At 44.7% G+C, this 16,809-nt stretch overlaps 1 protein-coding gene across 1 annotated transcript in view; it reads left to right on the top strand.

The window, feature by feature from the left end:
- Nucleotides 1–16,575, top strand: part of EPG5 (ectopic P-granules 5 autophagy tethering factor) — a 107,394-nt gene extending 90,819 nt beyond the window's left edge. Inside the window, exons 37-44 of the mRNA XM_072952286.1 lie at nt 1,467–1,652; nt 2,141–2,350; nt 3,070–3,214; nt 7,923–8,165; nt 9,441–9,657; nt 10,145–10,360; nt 12,051–12,165; nt 14,541–16,575. Coding sequence (XP_072808387.1) covers nt 1,467–1,652; nt 2,141–2,350; nt 3,070–3,214; nt 7,923–8,165; nt 9,441–9,657; nt 10,145–10,360; nt 12,051–12,165; nt 14,541–14,723 — 1,515 coding nt within the window. The 3' untranslated portion in view covers nt 14,724–16,575. The remainder of the gene's footprint in view (nt 1–1,466; nt 1,653–2,140; nt 2,351–3,069; nt 3,215–7,922; nt 8,166–9,440; nt 9,658–10,144; nt 10,361–12,050; nt 12,166–14,540) is intronic.
- Nucleotides 16,576–16,809: the final 234 nt, after the last annotated feature.

The following is a 16,809-nucleotide window of genomic DNA, read 5'->3' as shown; positions in this document are numbered from 1 at the left end:
CTAAGAGCTTTAATTCCTGCAGGTCCACAGCTATTTATGACAGTCAGTGAAACGGACCGCCGTCTTGTAATGCTGTGAAGGGAGACCCACCCGGTGCTGCTCTTGCCAGCCTGTCCTCTGAAACTGAGTCTACGGAAAGCTGAGGACAGTTGTCTTAGCGAGGTGCAAGGTTAAGAATGACTTTGTAGCTAGGTTTAGTGTATGAGACAGGCACTAAGTAGATGCTCATCACCATTGACAGTAGGAACCGAATGCTTGTTTAAAGAGCTGTAAGAGGGCAGCTCTAGCTATATGACAGATTAAATGGAACGGTCTGTAAAAGGATGCTGTGGACTTTGTATCCCTAGGAGTTTTTTAAAAGTCTAATGGGAGATGACTCTGACCTGCCCAGAAACTGGGACCCTTTCAGTTCTGTGAATCTTGTAATAATAATAAGGTATGCTTTTGAGAGGGTTGAGGGTGAGGATAGAGAACAGGTTATAAAAGAGGATGAAGAGAATATTTTTCTAAAAGGGAGAATAATAAATAACATGATATAATGATGGTGGTGGTGGGAAGACATGAATCATCACCAAATTCCATTGATGGTGACTTTATAAATGGAGTCGAGCTTTTTAATCTTCTTTTTAAAAGGAAAAATTTATAGCTAGCCATGTTTTATTTTAAACAGACTTGAAATAGGCTTATAAGAGAGAACTATGACGTTTATTATATACTTGATAATACAGTTGCCTCCCCATGCCTGATATATTTTATATAAGATTTAATTAAACATTATGCAGTGATCAAAAATCATAAAGACTAATGGTACGGAGACATTTATAACATGACATTCCACTAAAAAGGTAGTATGAAAGTTGTGTATACTAATGTAATAGGTCTCAAAGTGTGATCCTGGGACCAGCAGCATGAGTGCCACCTGGGAACTTGTTAAGAAGGTGAATTCCTGCTCTTACTCCAGATGTAGGAAATTAAAAATTCTACAGGTACACCGCCTGCCACACCCCGCTCCAAAAACGAAAAACTAAATAAAAACAATAACAAAAAAAACTTGGCAGCCTGTGTTTTAGCAAGTCCCCCAGGTGGTTCTGATGCATGCTCAGCTTTGGGAACCACTGACTGGTAGATGTCACCTTCGTCCTGCCCAGCACATCTGAGGACTGTGGTAGGTGCCCTGAGCACCAGTGACTAACTAGCAGGCATTTGCCACCCTGGCTAGAGCCAGGGAGGGTCGTTCCTCTCCTGTTAAGAATTAGTGGGATAAATAATGAACTCCAAACAAGCTGAAGAATGTACACATCCACTGAAAGGAAAGAGATTACAAATGTTAAGTCTGAATCTCTTGGAAGGTAGGATTACAAATGATGTACAAAGGATGATAATTTAAAAAATATATAATTTAGTAAACATTGATACATATACATTTTCAAAACACACAGACAGCTACAAGCATCATGTCCTTTCAGGTGGAACGAGGAAGTCCCAAGAGCTGCTTCTTATTTTTGGGCTCTGTCCTCTGCGAAGTCAACTGGGTCAGTGTGCTCTCTGATGCCTGGAACCCCAGCCCCCTCCCAGAGACCCGGAGCATGGTTGTCTGTCTCCTTTTCATGATGATTTTATTGGCAAAGGAAGATCAACTGGTAGACCAGACTGTAAGTTTGGAGAGCCTGGGATAAGGATTTGGCAAGGCTCCCTCGATCCTCGCTCTGTATGGAGTCATCGTTTTTCATTTGTTTCCCTAATGCCTCTTTGAGTTGTGAATATACGCTTGGCATATGGGATGTGCGTTTAACTAGGTGCCTGATTTTTCTTAGTTCACAGTCTAAGGGAATCACACCAAGTTAGAATAAAAAATCAGTTTTATTTTGTATCTCATTAATTGCTTGTTCTATCACCAGATCACAGAGTTCCTTTGAAAACTGGGCTCTGAAAACTTACAAATCTTAACGTTAATGTGTCTGCCAAGACTTTGGTTATGACTTTCACAAGTACTTCGAACTTGAGCAGATGCTCATTGGGCATCTTAGCTGTTCGATGCTTATCATGAGCCATGTTAGTGGCCACTCCATAGACTGTGGAGAGACACATTTCTGGGAACACGGGAGTTCTGGAGCTAAAGGAATATGTGTTTCATTTTTAGGATTCGCCTCTACTTACTCTCCTTGGACAGACAAGCTCGCTTTCATGGCATCTGGTGGATACTGTGTCGTATCAGAGTGTGCTGGCTTATTTCAGCAGCCATTACCAGCCGTCCATCATCCTGGCAAAGGAACCTTCTGCTGAATTAATCGTGAAGCTCCTTAAAGTGTCCGCAGGCCTTTCCGTCCCTACTGACAGCCAGAAACATCACGTAAGCTCAGTAGGTGCTTCAGAAGGCAGAGTGTTGTGCAGGGCTGGTGGTAGCAGAGGACCGTCTTGAACCCTTGGACGGCTCAGGAGATAAAGTTGGAGGATGTGTATCATTGTGTACCCACATTGTGGCCTCTTGTATCTTCCAGTTTTATTTGTCTCTTCTGGTAAGCCTTTACCTGCTGGTAGTGTCACACGCTAATATGAGGGTAAAAGGATTGAGGGCCAGCGGTGGGCTGTTGGTTTGCTGATCTGAGTCTCACTGGCAGCAGAATGGCAGGCAAGTTATGAGTATGAGTTTGCGGTCTCACAAACTCAGGTCTCCAGCTCACTGCCTTTCTGACCTTGGTTTTCTCTCTTGAATTGTAAATAATAACACTTTGCCTCAAAGTGTTGTTAGATTAGATAAATGGACATAAAGGTTTTGGGAAAAGCTCCTGGTAAATACGCGGTGTGGTTAAAGTTGTTATTAATGTAGTGAAAAAGAAGAATATTCCAGTGCAATTGGGAGAACACGGGTTCTGGTCTAAGTGGCACCGCAGACTTAATTCCCCTAACGCGGGGCCCTTGGGCACACCTGTCCTCAGGCGGCTCCCTGCTCTGCCCCTCCAGCCCCTGCTGCAGCAGTCAGTGTGTGCTGTGCTCCCAGGGAGCGTTCCGTTCACACTGCTTGCGCGAGGCCGTTTGAATGATCCTTCTTGTTGTTGTTGTTGTTGTCAGGATGCAGTTCCAAAGTGCCGAGCCTTCACCCACCAGATGGTTCAGTTCCTCAGCTCCCTGGAGCAGAATGGGAAAATCTCCTTAGCGGCCCTGGAACAGGAAATGTCTAAGCTCTTGGATGACATCCTTGTTTTTAACCCACCTAGTAAGTGGCTACGGTGAGGTCATGTATTCACTCAGTAAGTGAATGCCTGCTGTGTCTAAGGCATTTTGAGGTCAAGAAGGTGGCCAGGACACTGTCATTCCTGTTTCCAGGGAAGCAGTGGTCAGAGAGATGACTGGACCGTGGGGACACTGTGTCATCTCAGCACTCAGGGGAGGCATGACTATTAACAGCTTGAGAACGGGTGGATTCTCTCAGATGCTGGTGTGCGGTTAACTGGGCTGAGGGCTAAGCAGATGACTGGATATAATGGTGAGGAGCTAACCAGAGACTGTCCAGTGAGCAGCATTCCTGGATGCTTTAGCTCTGAACTGGGAGGGCACTTGAGCATCACACAGATGTCTTTAACATTATTAACATTTTTTTTATTGCAGTGTCGTCACTTTACAATGTGGTGTCAGTTTCTGGTGTACAGCATAAGACAACATTTTTATATTTATTTACATGCTATTTGAAAGTAGGTAACTGTAGTGTTTAGGGAAGCATACTGATAGAAGGCTGGTGTGGCTATTTGAGTTGGTTGGACTTGGTGAACCAAAAAATCGGTTGACAGCTCTTGGGCATACCTGCAGTATGGGTCTACCACAGAGGGTATCTGATGCGGTGTTTAAAAATACAGATTCTGAAACCAGACTGTGACTCTACATTGTGAGCTTTGTGACCATGAACAGCTGTGTAGCCTCATCTGCAAGATGGGACAATTATTGTCCCTGCTTCACACAGAAATCGTCAAGTATGGAATGAGACAAGGCATCCAGGGCGCTACCTTGGAAAGTGAGGAACACCCAGTGGCTGTTAAAAGAAAAAAAAAAAAAAAAGGATTAGCAGGCAGTCCTGGGGAAACGGACCTAGAGTTGGTCGTAGGTAATTATCCCATGAAGACTAAGAGCCGGCCGGGCCAAGGAGTGAAGGGCGTTTTAGAAAGCTCTTAATCAGAAGGGTGGTGGGGGCAGGTCTGTCTTTACGAACAGTTGTTGGCTGTGCTGATGACTGACAGGACGGGGACAGGCTGGGGCCTGTTAGGAGGCCTACTGCAGTCAGGGTTTTGTTCCCATGAGTCATAATTAAAGGATAAATTAAAACTGCTATTCAGTTGGAATTCAGAGATAAGGCCTTCATTGCTGAGAATATTTATACCAATAGAAATATATGAAAAAAAATAGTCACACACATATAGTGGTATCTTCCTCATACTCTTTCTTTTGAAGTCCCTGCTGATAGTACACAGGTCTTACAGCTTTGTTAGGGTTTATTTAACACTGTGCAAGTGGGTGAATTTGGTTTGATGGGAGTGATGAGGAACCTCCCTGCTTCCAGTGATACAAACATTGAGGCCTTGTGGTGAGAAAGCCACAATTCTGTTCTCTTAAAACACTGTGCCCAACTCATGGAGAATTAGAAATAGTGGGCAAAAATGATGCCTGAGGAGTAGTTTTCTTCGCACATTCTCAGTGAAATATATTTTCTATTCTTGGATGTGAAAGAAGGAATCTACCTTGGTAAATTACTTATTTGCAGTTCTCTTGTTAAAATAAATTGCTCTTTTTCTTGTGTTATATGCTTTTTAAAAATCTCTTAATACTTTAGAAAGACCCAGTCTGTGCTTTTTTTTTAAACAAAGAAATAAAAGAGTTTCTGTTGGGAACCTGTAAAAAGGTTTTTCCTTTCTTTACTTTAGGTTTTTTTTGCTTGTTCTCTTTTTTCTTATTGAACTATAGTTAGTTTACAATGTGTCAGTTTCTAGTGTACAGCGTAAAGTTCCAGTCATACATTTGCATACATAGATTTGCTTTCATATTCTTTTTCATTATAAATTACCATAAGATACTGACTATAGTTCCCTGTGCTGTACAGCAAAAACTTTTAATTCATCTATTTTATATACAATAGTTAGTATCTGCAAATCTTGATCCCTCAATTTATCCACCCTCCCCCTGTAACCATAAGTTTGTTTTCTATGTCTGTGAGTCTGTTTCTGTTTTGTAAATAAGTTCATGTCCTTTTTTTTTTTTTTTTTTTAGATTCCACATGTAAGTGATATCATATGGTATTTTTCTATCTCTTTCTGGCTCACTTCACTTAGAATAATGATCTCCTGATCCATCCATGTTGCTGCAAATGACATTATTTTATTCTTTTTTTATGGCTGAGTAGTATTCCACTGTATAAATATACCACAACTTTATCTAGTCATCTATCGTTGGACATTTAGGTTGTTTCCATGTCTTGGATATTGTAAACAGTGCTGCTGTGAACATTGGGGGTTCAGGTATCTCTTTGAACTAGAGTTCCCTCCAGGTGTATGCCCAGGAGTGGGATTGCTGGATCATATGGTAACTCTGTTTTTACTTTTTAAAGGAATCTTTATCCTATTTTCCATAGTGGCTGCACCAAACTACATTCCTATCAACAGTGTAGGAGGGCTCCCTTTTCTCCACAGCCTCTCCAGCATTTATCATTTGTGGACTTTTAAATGATGGCCATTCTGACCGGTGTGAGGTGATACCTCATTGTTTTGATTTGCATTTCTCTGATAATTAGTGGTATTGAGCATTTTTTCATGTGCCTATTGGCCACTTGTAAGTCTTCCTTGGAGAATTGCTTGTTTAGGTCTTCTGCCCATTTTTGGTTCGGGTGGTTTGGTTTTTGTTGTTGTTGTTATTAAGCTATATGAGCTGTTTGTATATGCTGGAGATTAAGCCCTTGTCAGTCACATCTTTCTGAAGTATCTTTTCCCATTCTGTAGGTTGTCTTTTGTTTTGTTTGTAGTTTCCTTTGCAAAAGCTTGTACGTTTAATTAGGTCCCATTTATTTATTTTTGCTTTTATCTCTATTGCCTGGATAGACTGCTCTACGAGAACATTGCTAAGATTTATGTCAGGGAATGTTTTGCTTGTTTTCTTCCAGAAAGTTTGTAGTGTCTTGTCTTATGTTTAAGTCTTTAAGCCATTTTGAGTTTATTTTTGTGTATGGAGTGAGGGAGTGTTCTAACCTCATTGATTTACATGTAGCTGTTCAGTTTTCCCAACACCACTTGCTGAAGAGACTGTCTTTTCTCCATTGTATATTCTTGCCTCCTTTGTTGAAGATGAATTGACCATAAGGGTGTGGGCTTATTTGTAGGATCTCTGTTCTGTGCCATTAATCCACATGTCTGTTTTTGTGACATACCACACTGTTTTGATTACTGTAGCTCTGTAATATTGTCTGAAGTCTGGGAGGGTTATTCCTCCAGCTTCCTTCTTTTTCTTTAGCATTGCTTTGGAAATTCTGGGTCTTTTGTGATTTCATATAAATTTTAGCATTATTTGTTTTAGTTCTGTGAAAAATGTCCTTGGTAATTTGATAGGGATTGCATTTAAATCTGTAGATTGCTTTGGGTAGTATGGCCATTTTAACAATATTGATTCTTCCAATCCAAAAGCATGGGATATGTTTCCATTTCTTTAAGTCATCTTTAATTTCCCTAATCAATGTTTTATAGTTCTCTGTGCATGAGTCTTTCACCTCCTTGGTCAGGTTTATTGCTAGATTTTGTTTGTTTGTTTGTTTCTTGATGTGACTTTAAGTGGGATTGTTTCTTTACTTTCCTTTTCTGATATTTCATGGTCAGTGTAAAGAAATGCAGCTGATTTCTGTATGTTAATCTTGTATCCTGCTACCTTGTGAATTCTTTTATCAGCTCTAGTAGTTTTTGTGCAGAGCCTTTAGGGTTTTTTATATGTAGTATCATTCATCTGCTTATAGTGACAATTTTACCTCTTCTCCTTCCAATTTGGAGTCCTCTTATTTCTTTTTCTTTCCTGATTGCTATGGCGAGGACTTCCAGTACTGTGTTGAATAGAAGTGGTGAGAGTGGGCATCCTTGTCTTGTTCATCTTTTTGCTGTTGAGTATTATGTTGGCTGTGGGTTTGTCATAAATAATTTTTATTATGTTGAGATATGTTCCCTGTATACCCACTTTGGTAAGAGTTTTTCTCATAAATGGGTGTTGAATTTTATTAAATGCTTTTTTCTGCATCTATTGAGATGATCATTATACTTTTAAGTAATAACCTTCATTCTGTGTAAATCACTCTAGAATTATTAACAGCTTTGATGCTGAAACATGATGCTGTTCACCAGAAATTCACACCACATTGTGACCTGACTGTACTTCAATTGAAAAATAAAAACAGCAGCCGCTTTGGTAGTACTAGAGGTGAAGGTACTGTTTCTCATTAGTTTACCAAATGACTCCTGAGATCTATGTATTTTGTTTTCTAATGAGCAAAGTTTAGAAAACAAAGACCAGGGGTAGGTACAGCTCAGTGGTAGAGAAGGTGCTTAGAATGTGTGAGGTCCTGGGTTCTAGCCCCAGTACCTCCATTCCAAAAGAAAAAAAGGAAGAAAGAGAATAAAGACTAATTCAGCATATTGCAATAAATAGGTTACTCTTTCACACCAGCCAACTATTGATCAGCCACACTCCGTAACCAAGGATCTTGCAACAGTTCTTGCTTTGTTCTTACAGAGTATTTATGTGCCACATCCTGTCCTTGAAAGCACTGTTCACTGTTTTCCTTCTGGCCCCTTGAGATCAGGCATTAGAATTTTAAATCTGCCCGGGGAGCAGCTAGTTCGAAGCACTGTTGTTCCCTTGGTCACGTTCATGGCGTTTTGCCAGCATGCGTTCATGTCCCCCTTCAGATGTGGACAGCCAGGCCCGCCACATGGCCCTCAGCAGCCTCTTTATGGAAGTGCTGATGATGATAAACAACGCCACCATCCCCACGGCAGAGTTCCTCCGGGGCAGCATCCGGACCTGGATCGGGCAGAAGGTGCACGGGCTGCTGGTGCTGCCGCTGCTGACGGCAGCCTGCCAGAGCCTGGCCTCCGTCCGCCACATGGCCGAGACGACGGAAGCCTGCATCACCGCCTACTTCAAAGAGGGTAAGAGGACGGTCATCTCAGGCTCTCACGACATCAGTCTTTTCCAGGAAGGGTGGAAGCTCTGTCTGAAGGAGGCACCTCTCTAGACCCTTTGCGGTCAGCGATTGTACCACTCTAACTTCTCCGTAAATGTTATTGATGTTTCGGAAGAGAGTGTCTTTTTCATAAAGATCTGCAGGTAGCGTGAGGACCTCTGGCCCCTGTCTGTTGGTACCATCACATTTCAAGGGAGGGGACCCCTAATTCACTCGACATGGGTGTTGGAATGTCAGACCAGTTCTTTTATGGTAGGCAGATCGTGAATGTCACAGGCTCAGTCTAGTCCTAAAAACGAGTGCTATAAACTAGAATCTGTATAATAATCCACTATATTAAATTTCTCTATTTTGTCACTTGTTAAAATGAGTTTTCATGGACGTCCTTTTATTGCTTGTTGTCATATGTTTTAAACTATTATGATGAGGTTCCCCCCACCCCCTTACCTTTTGTCTTTCTCATTCCCTACCTCTAATCTCTCAGATTCTGCAAACAACCTGGTCTGGTTAAGAATTGCTCAGAACAGTACTTCTCAACTCTGATACCCAGATAGACGTCACAGTACACACAGTAGGAGAGAAAGAAGGGTATCGGAGTGAGAATGCCAGATGATGCCTGTAACCTGCCCCCTGCCCTTTCTGGACAACACGTGAACAATCCACATTCTCCTGTGGAAGGTGCTGTGTGTCAACATGTCACCCCACCCTCATTCACCCCAAGAACCAAGACCCATTAGGATAACACTCTTGCTCCAAATTTATTTGCTATTTGTTGCTAAAATCAAATTCATTTTTTTTCAATTTGTGTAACATTTTCAAGAATTTCTGTCATGCTAGGAGTCAGACTAAGCTTTGATAAGTGAAAACTGCTTTTGATGGCTAGAGTAATGATAATTTCTCTTGGAAAATAGAAGTTTTCACAATGTATCTAAAAATGCTATTAGGCAAAGTTAAAATTCTTAGGTAACTGGGGCGGCCAGTGTCTACATGTGATTTTAATGATTATAATATGGCAAGAAAGGTGATTTATGAAGATGCAGTCCTGAATTCTGACTGCTTAACCTCTGCCCCGGCCAGCCAGGTGGCAGCCCGAGGGCTGTGAGGCTTGTGGCCTCCAGGGCCAGCGTGAGTGGTGTTTTCTTGACCTGAAGCGTTTGAAGTGAGCAGGTTTATCAGGGTAATTTGAATAACTGGATTCTTGCTTTTCTCTTGCCTTCTCCTCTCGGTGTCCTTTTCTTAGGCTCCCACCATCAGAATTTAGGATGGGGCCCCATCCTGGTGTCCCTTCAAGTTCCTGAGCTCACCATGGAAGAGTTTCTGCAGGAGTGCCTGTCCCTTGGCAGCTACCTGACCCTCTACGTCTACTTGCTGCAGTGTCTAAATAGCGAGCAGACAGCAAGGAACGAAATGAAAGTGCTGCTCACCTTGAACAAGTGGCTGGAGCAAGTGTATCCGAGGTGCGCCGGCCCTGCGGCCGCCCCTGCACGCCCGCTGGGTCGGGGCGCCTTGGCATTTGGGTTTAAGCAAGCGTCCGTTCAAGTGCATGTGACACATCAGAAACCTACAAGGCTGTGAGCTACAGCGATGCTTGTTCCAGATTTTACTCGCATGGCTGATCTTCTGAGCAGGCTTTTTACTTCCCACAGCAGTCCTGTCGAAGCACCACCTTTAGCTTCTGTATCAGTTAAGCAGAGGTGACAGTGTTTACCTCCTGGGGTTATTACAAGGATCAAGTGAAAGAACATCTAAGTTCACATCCAGCATCTAGCTGCTTCTTTATTGCCCGATTACTTTATTAACATTATCACCCGTCAGCCTAAGCTTTTAGAGTACTAAATGTCCCTTATACTTAAAACTCATGTATGGGTGTTCAGTTAAACGAGACTGGAAGGAACCTACTCCTAATTGGATTTCCTCCTGCACCCTCTCCCCGACCCCGGGCAGCTCGAGCCAGGAAGAAGCGAAGCTGTTCCTGTGGTGGCACCAGGTCCTGCAGCTGTCCCTGGTCCAGACGGAGCAGAATGACTCGGTCTTGACGGAATCAGTCATTCGAATTCTGCTCATGCTCCAGGGCAGGCAGAACCTGCTGGCTGAGGAGAGGCTCAGCTCCGGGATTCTCGGGGCCATTGGGCTGGGCCGGAAGTCGCCCTTGTCTAACAGGTAAGGAGGACCCGCGCTGCGCTGCTCAGCGGGCCCCAGACATTCACATCTGCCTCGGGGGTGTGATGCTTAGCAGATTTTTTATGTAGGAGCTGGTTTCCCCCAAAAGATTGAGAAGAAACAGTCAGTGCCTGATTGCACCTTTGTATTTTCGGGGGTGGGGGTGGGTAGTCAGGTTTCTTCATTGATTTGCGCTTGGAGGAGGTACCGGGGGTTGAACCCGGGACTTCTTGGGTGCTCAGCATGCGCTCTACCACTTGAGCTAGACCCTTCCCCCTGCATCTTTATCTTTTAAAATGCATGTTTATTTTTTCACATTTTTAAACGACTTTTATGTTCAAAGAATTTTGTAAGCTGACCACACGACTCATTGCTTTTTGGCTTTGAGCCAGGGATGCTTCGCGGTTTTAAGTTAAAATCCCCCGGTCAGGTGCTTCACTCCCTGCGCTTCGTCAGGGCAGTCCAGGCCCCGTGAGGGGCGCGGCCTAGCACAGCTCTCGAGGCAGGATGAGATGGAGTTAACTGATTAGAAGGGTAAGTAATGATGGCTAAGTCCAGGGTTTTGTTGCTGAAAAATTCAAAACATGACAGATTTTGCCACTGGCCCCATTTTGTCTCCCAAGACTCGTTTGCATCACCAGTTTTCTTTTAAAGGCCTTACCTGGGCTGAAGAGTTCTCGTACTATCCTGATGCCAGTCTTCTGTGGAATAGCCCATTGCACCTTTGGGAACCACTCATTCCAAACCAGTTAAGATCATGTTTCTGCTTATGGTAGAACTTAGCAGGACTATGTGATTTGATTGACTTAAATTGCGGTAAAATGCACATAAAGTTGATCGTGGTAACCCTTTTAAAATGTACAATGCAGTAGTGTTTAGTACATTCATAGTGTTGTTGCAAGCATCACCACTGTTTTGTTCCAGAACATTTTCATCACCCCAAAAGGAAATCCTACACCTACTAAAGCAGCCACATGCTGTTCACCTGTCCCCCAAGTCTCTGGCAGCCAATGATGTACTTTCTAACTTTATGTGTATCCTGTTCTGAACATCGCATATAAATGGAATCATATAATATGTGGCTCTTGTGTCTGACTTCTTTCACTTAGCATTAAGTTTCAAGACTAATCCATTTTTAGCATTTGTCAATACTTCTTTCCTTTTTATGACAGTAATATTCCATTGTATGGATGCACCACATTTTGTTTATCCATTCGGCAGTTGAGAGACATTTGGGTTGTTTCCCCTGTTTGGCTGTGGTGAGCAGTGCTGCTGAGAAAGCTGTATACAGATTTTTGTTATAACACCTGTTTTCAGTTCGTTGGGCATTGCTGGGTCATATGGTTACTCTGCATTTAACCCACTGAGGAGCTGCCAGCTGTTTCCCATGGCACCTGCAACATTTTTAACATTCCCACCGGCAGTGTCTGAGTGCCGGTCATTCCATATCCTTGCCAACGCTTTGATTCTCAAGTCTGAATTATGCTTTCATTGTTTGGGAGATGATAATGGAAGGGGAGATGAAGACTCCTTGATCAGATTTACGATTTTCCTGAAGAGGTTAACAACAGCAGTAGGTCTGGAGATGTGTTTGTTATTGTTTGTAATAGACTCTATGGTGGCTTTTTTTTTTTTCAATGCTTACTTTTGTCGTCATTTGCTTCTTCTAATCCCCCCCCCATCACCCAAGGTTCCGAGTGGCTGCCCGAGGCATGGCTGCTTTCCTTTCAGTTCAGGCTCCTGCCGAGGATCAGATCCGTTTGAAGCCTGGCTCTGAATTACATCTGACCCTGAAAGCTCAGCAGGTCAGTGAAAAGCTTTACGGGTTAGAAGTTTTCCCCCAGGCCTTCCCAGGACCGGGCAGGTGGCAGCTGTGGTCCTTACACGTGACGGTGCGGGGACCTGCAGCGGCACAGCGTGCCCTCTGGTGGGCTCTCCCTCCTGGAGCACAGGTACCACCTGTGCCTGCCGCAGACCTGAAGCCAGGTTTTGTAGGCACGTGCCTCCAGCACTGTTACCCCCACTTTAGAAGAAGCTTGGCCTTGGGTAAGCCAGTCTTGGATCGGCTTTGTTTCTGATGACGTGACTGGGCTGACCTGCCACCTGCTAGGGCTGGGGACCAGCACAGCCGTGACTGCACCTGAGACACATGGAGGTCAGCTGAGCTGTGACTGGGAACCGAGGAAGTGGTTCCCGTTCTGTGCGCCTGGAGGCGGACCACTGTGGGCTGATGTTGGACTAGCTTGATGTGGGCAGAATGGTAGCTGTGAGAAATTATAGTTTGTTCTAGAAACGTGGAGGGCCACACGGCGTGGTCCCATTCACGGAACTGTTTCCACCAGTAAACAGGCTGGCATTCTTGACTGCTTCCTACTGCCAGGCACTGCTGTAAGGTTTTTATTTTATTTTATTTTATTTTGGTATAGTCAGTTCACAATGTTGTAAGTTTTAATTCACTTGATGCTAGTGAATGAAAGTTCTAACAGCCCTCTAACAGAGGAACTTTCATTATCCTGGTTTCGTGGGTGAGGAAATGGAGACAGACAGCTGAGTAACTGGTCTCAGATGACACAGCCACTAAGTTCTGGGGCTGGAGTCCACACGGCTGGTCTGGGGCCGGGCTCCACGCTCCCGCCACTCCGCATTGCTGCCTCTGTCCCAGGCATTACGAGCAAAGATCAAGCGAAGCACTCAGCAGGGTCTTCACAGGCGTCTTGGTTTATACCGTACCCGGTAGTTGTCATGGGCGGATTAGACACCTCCATTTGACTCCCTAATGTCGTATGTGAGCCGTCATCGGCGGGCAGGTGAGCGTCCCATGAAGTCCGTGCCGTGCACTTGAGGCCGTATTGGAGAGGCCTGCTCTCGCGCACCCACTGGCACCTGGAGCGTGGCTGTGCTTTCGCTGCGGCTGGCAGGGCGCCCGGGCCTTGCCTGGCTTTGCCGGCGTCCCTCAGACTGGAAGTGATGACTCCCCCACGTACCCCTCCGCACTTGTCATCAGGAGTTTAAACTTGAAAGAAGTAGTCTTTTTATAAAAGGACTACTCTTAGGCAAACTGTCAAAGTAGACCATTCTTTCTAAGAAAAGAAGGACAAGAGAGCGATGTGGACACTGCGGTTCACGGGAGTGCCCGTCCTCACTGGTTCTTGTTCTTAGATGAACTCTGTTCACACAGCAGTTAGCTTGGTGCCAGCATCCCCTCAGTTGTTTATTTTCAGCCCCCAAACTTCTGTCTTAAACCCCCTGGTAATTTATTTTTAAGCTGCCAGTTCATTTGCTATCCTCAGAAAAATCTCCCTCCTTATTTACTGAGCCGAGCAAATTCCGTGTGTTAATCTGTAGCCTCTAGTGCAGTGGTCCCCGTAAATGAGAGGAGAAGGTGGGGGGCACTGCACAATTCACACTCAGAATCCTGGGGCGGGTGAGCCTGGACAGCTGGAAGCAAAACCCCCCACCCCCAAGAACCATTGTTTGTTTTCTCCAAATACAGTCTTTTCTTCTTTTCTTCTCTCACTGTGAAGGGAAGGAAAAATGAAAACTGTGGAACTAAAGAATGTTTTCCTTTCTTTCCTCCCGAAGAGCATGGGAGCATCTCTGTCGCTCCTGTTGGGCAGAAGCCCGAGGAACCTGGTCTGTGCCCTGTGTTTGTTGGCTGCTAGATCGACCTTATCACTTACCCTCAGCAGCACTTAGCCACCGGGTTCTTCTGAATTTCACCTAGCTACACGATTTAGTACATTATTTTGTAGCCTGAGGACAAACCCACCATTAGATTAAACAGGTTCCCCTGGTGGCCGAGGCCCGTGATTTCCGGTTGCAGCTCCGGGAGGAGAGGCTGTGGGCGATCTGGTGGGGAGGGCGCCACTGCGGGCCCGGGGCGGGGGGAGGCAGGCGAGCAGGAGGACCAGCCTGCTCCGCGGGGAAGGCTGGGGAAGCAGCGCAGGCCAGGAGGAGGGAAGGCTTGGATGTAGCAGGTGGCAAAAGCCAGAGAAGTCTCGGCTGCTGGCCTCCTTCTGTGGTTGATCAGTGCCTGCCTTTGGGACTTCCGATTCCTGTCCTGTCGGCCTCCCAGGAGGCTCACAGCTGTAGCAGGTGACAGGTGCAGGTGCGCTGCACCTGCGGGAGTCAGGGAAGACTCATCCGTGTGGTTAACCCTCTTGTCTTCCGTGTCTTCTAGGCTCTGAGTGCCCTCGAATCCTTGCCATTGAGTAAGCAGTACGCTGAATACCAGGACCAGATATCGCGAGCCGTGCAGTTCATAAAGCATCCTGGTCATTGCCTGCAAGACGGGAGGAGCTTCCTGGCTCTTCTTGTGAACTGTCTTTACCCAGAAGTGCATTATTTGGACAACATACGGTAGTAACCCTGAGGCTCTTGATAAACCTGTCGCTGTTTGTCTTTACATTTACCTTTGCTGTTGCCCAGATAACTTTGCTCAGCTTCACTGCAGTCTGGCCAGTGAGTTAGTTGACCAGGATGCAAGTTGGTAGGCACTAGATGATTCTGTTGTGCACGTACACACGTGGATATGTGTGTTTCCTCAACTCTTAACAACGCGCTAGGGACTTCATAGTTTTTGTATTCATTCAACAAGAGAAACTCACTAAGTTCTACTTGGGTAGAAAGCCACTCACAGTTGCCGAACATCCCGGTCATCTCATGAGACCCAGGGATGGGGTTCTGTACGTCTGCACTTCTGTCTTCTCTGTTTTATTTAAATGTCAGGACTCCTGTGCCAGATCTAACTACTTTGGGATCACGTCGAACCCTCACTTCTGAACCCCATCTGTGTTCCTTCAAAGTGAAAAAGCTTTGAAAAGTTCTGCACTTCTCAACTGTGGGGAAATAACACCAACTTAAAAGTACTGTATTATTTCTCTCAGACGGGAGATAAGACGGCTGAGTTAAAGTGAGTCTTGTCAGAAATGTGACCGTTTGATCCTGACTACAGTGGACAGGGGAGGTGGTGACAAGTCCATTTCCATCCAGCTGTGTCCTCATGGAGAAGGAGCTGTCTGCCTAAATCGGGGGTGCGGGCTGGCGGTCTGTGGGGGGCCTGCCCTGCAGAGGCGTGTTTTGTTTGGTCCCCGGGGGTGAGAGTGTAGACAAGGGCTTGCTCTCTCCAGTCCTCTGTAGACCTACGTTCCCTTTGGTTCTACCCTAGCCGGTTCTTTCGTTCACATCACTTGCTTGGCCCCTGCAGACACCTAAATTTGCAGCTCTTCCCAGACACCAAGTGTGACATCTGAAGGCCCTACTGTTAAGAGAGACAGAGACCGAGAACTTGAGTCTCTGTTCCCTGTGTGTTTCTTCACTCCCTATTTAAACTCAAATGAACCTAGCAAATCCACCGAAACACTGATCCTGGGAACTGGCCCAGCTCAGGAGACTTAACTGAAATTTGGCTTTTTTCAAATCGCCACGTGCCTTCTGTTGTTGTTAACAGTTTGCTCATTACCAAAGCCTGTCTGTGACGTTGCCTTGTTTTGCTGCCATCTTCTGGATCTTGTCATTTCCCCCAGGAGTTAGCAATTTGACTTCTGTCATCATATTCACAATTCTGTTGGTTCAAAATTGATTTCGTTGTCCAACCTGCATAAAATGTCTTTTGTTTATGGGTTAGCTATCACCCGAAGAGACTTACCTAAAAATGTCCTAGCAGTCACTGAGAGCTTTTAGCCAGGGGAAGAGGGCTGTAGGTGACCATCTCTTTTCAAATATCATTTTCGAGTGCTTCCCTGAACATTTGGGAATGTGTAGGAGTTGTTCTTTTTTTGAACCTCATTTCTTGGATGGAACCATCCTGCCCCACAGACTTGCTCCGGTAAAGATCATCCCTGTTGGCCTCCAAGTTCTGTGGCCGCCAGGTGTCCATCTCCGAGGGAGGCGTCCCCGAGCTTTCCTTGTTTTTGCATCTCTCCGTTTTCAAAATCAGTCATCTTCCCTGTGCTGTGTCTAAGAATGTTCTAGAAGCTGTGGACAGTTCCACGGCTGACTTGGTAACAAAGATTTCACGCCAGGAAGTATTTCTTGTGCTGTTTCCTTTGAGGAGGGTGTAATTGCTGATACCCTAGAATGTGAACCTTTGGAGTGACAGTATGTACATTTAAAGAAAATTATGTTTAATCTCTTAATTTTTGAAGGTTTATAATATTTATAATGTATTTGCCCTGTAAAAACTATAAAAATAAATAAATCAATCTTTGGTTGTAGCTGTAAGAATCTGATTTTTAGGGCTATCACACGATCTTGTGAAGTATCTCAGTTGTTAAAATTGATGCAGATTTTTATGTCTGATGTTATCCATTTTTTTTTTGATACTGTGAGAGACGGTTGATAAAAATGCTTCCTCTTCATGCTTAACAGTGGAAGGCTTACAGCGTAGGTTCCTCTGAGGGACTCAAGGCTACGAAATTGTAAGGACACTGAGATAGTTCAGAAGGTGG

The sequence above is a fragment of the Vicugna pacos genome, chromosome 30 (genome assembly GCF_048564905.1).
Source record: "Vicugna pacos chromosome 30, VicPac4, whole genome shotgun sequence".
Lineage (NCBI taxonomy): Eukaryota > Metazoa > Chordata > Mammalia > Artiodactyla > Camelidae > Vicugna > Vicugna pacos.
This window is presented reverse-complemented; position numbering and strand designations above follow the sequence as displayed.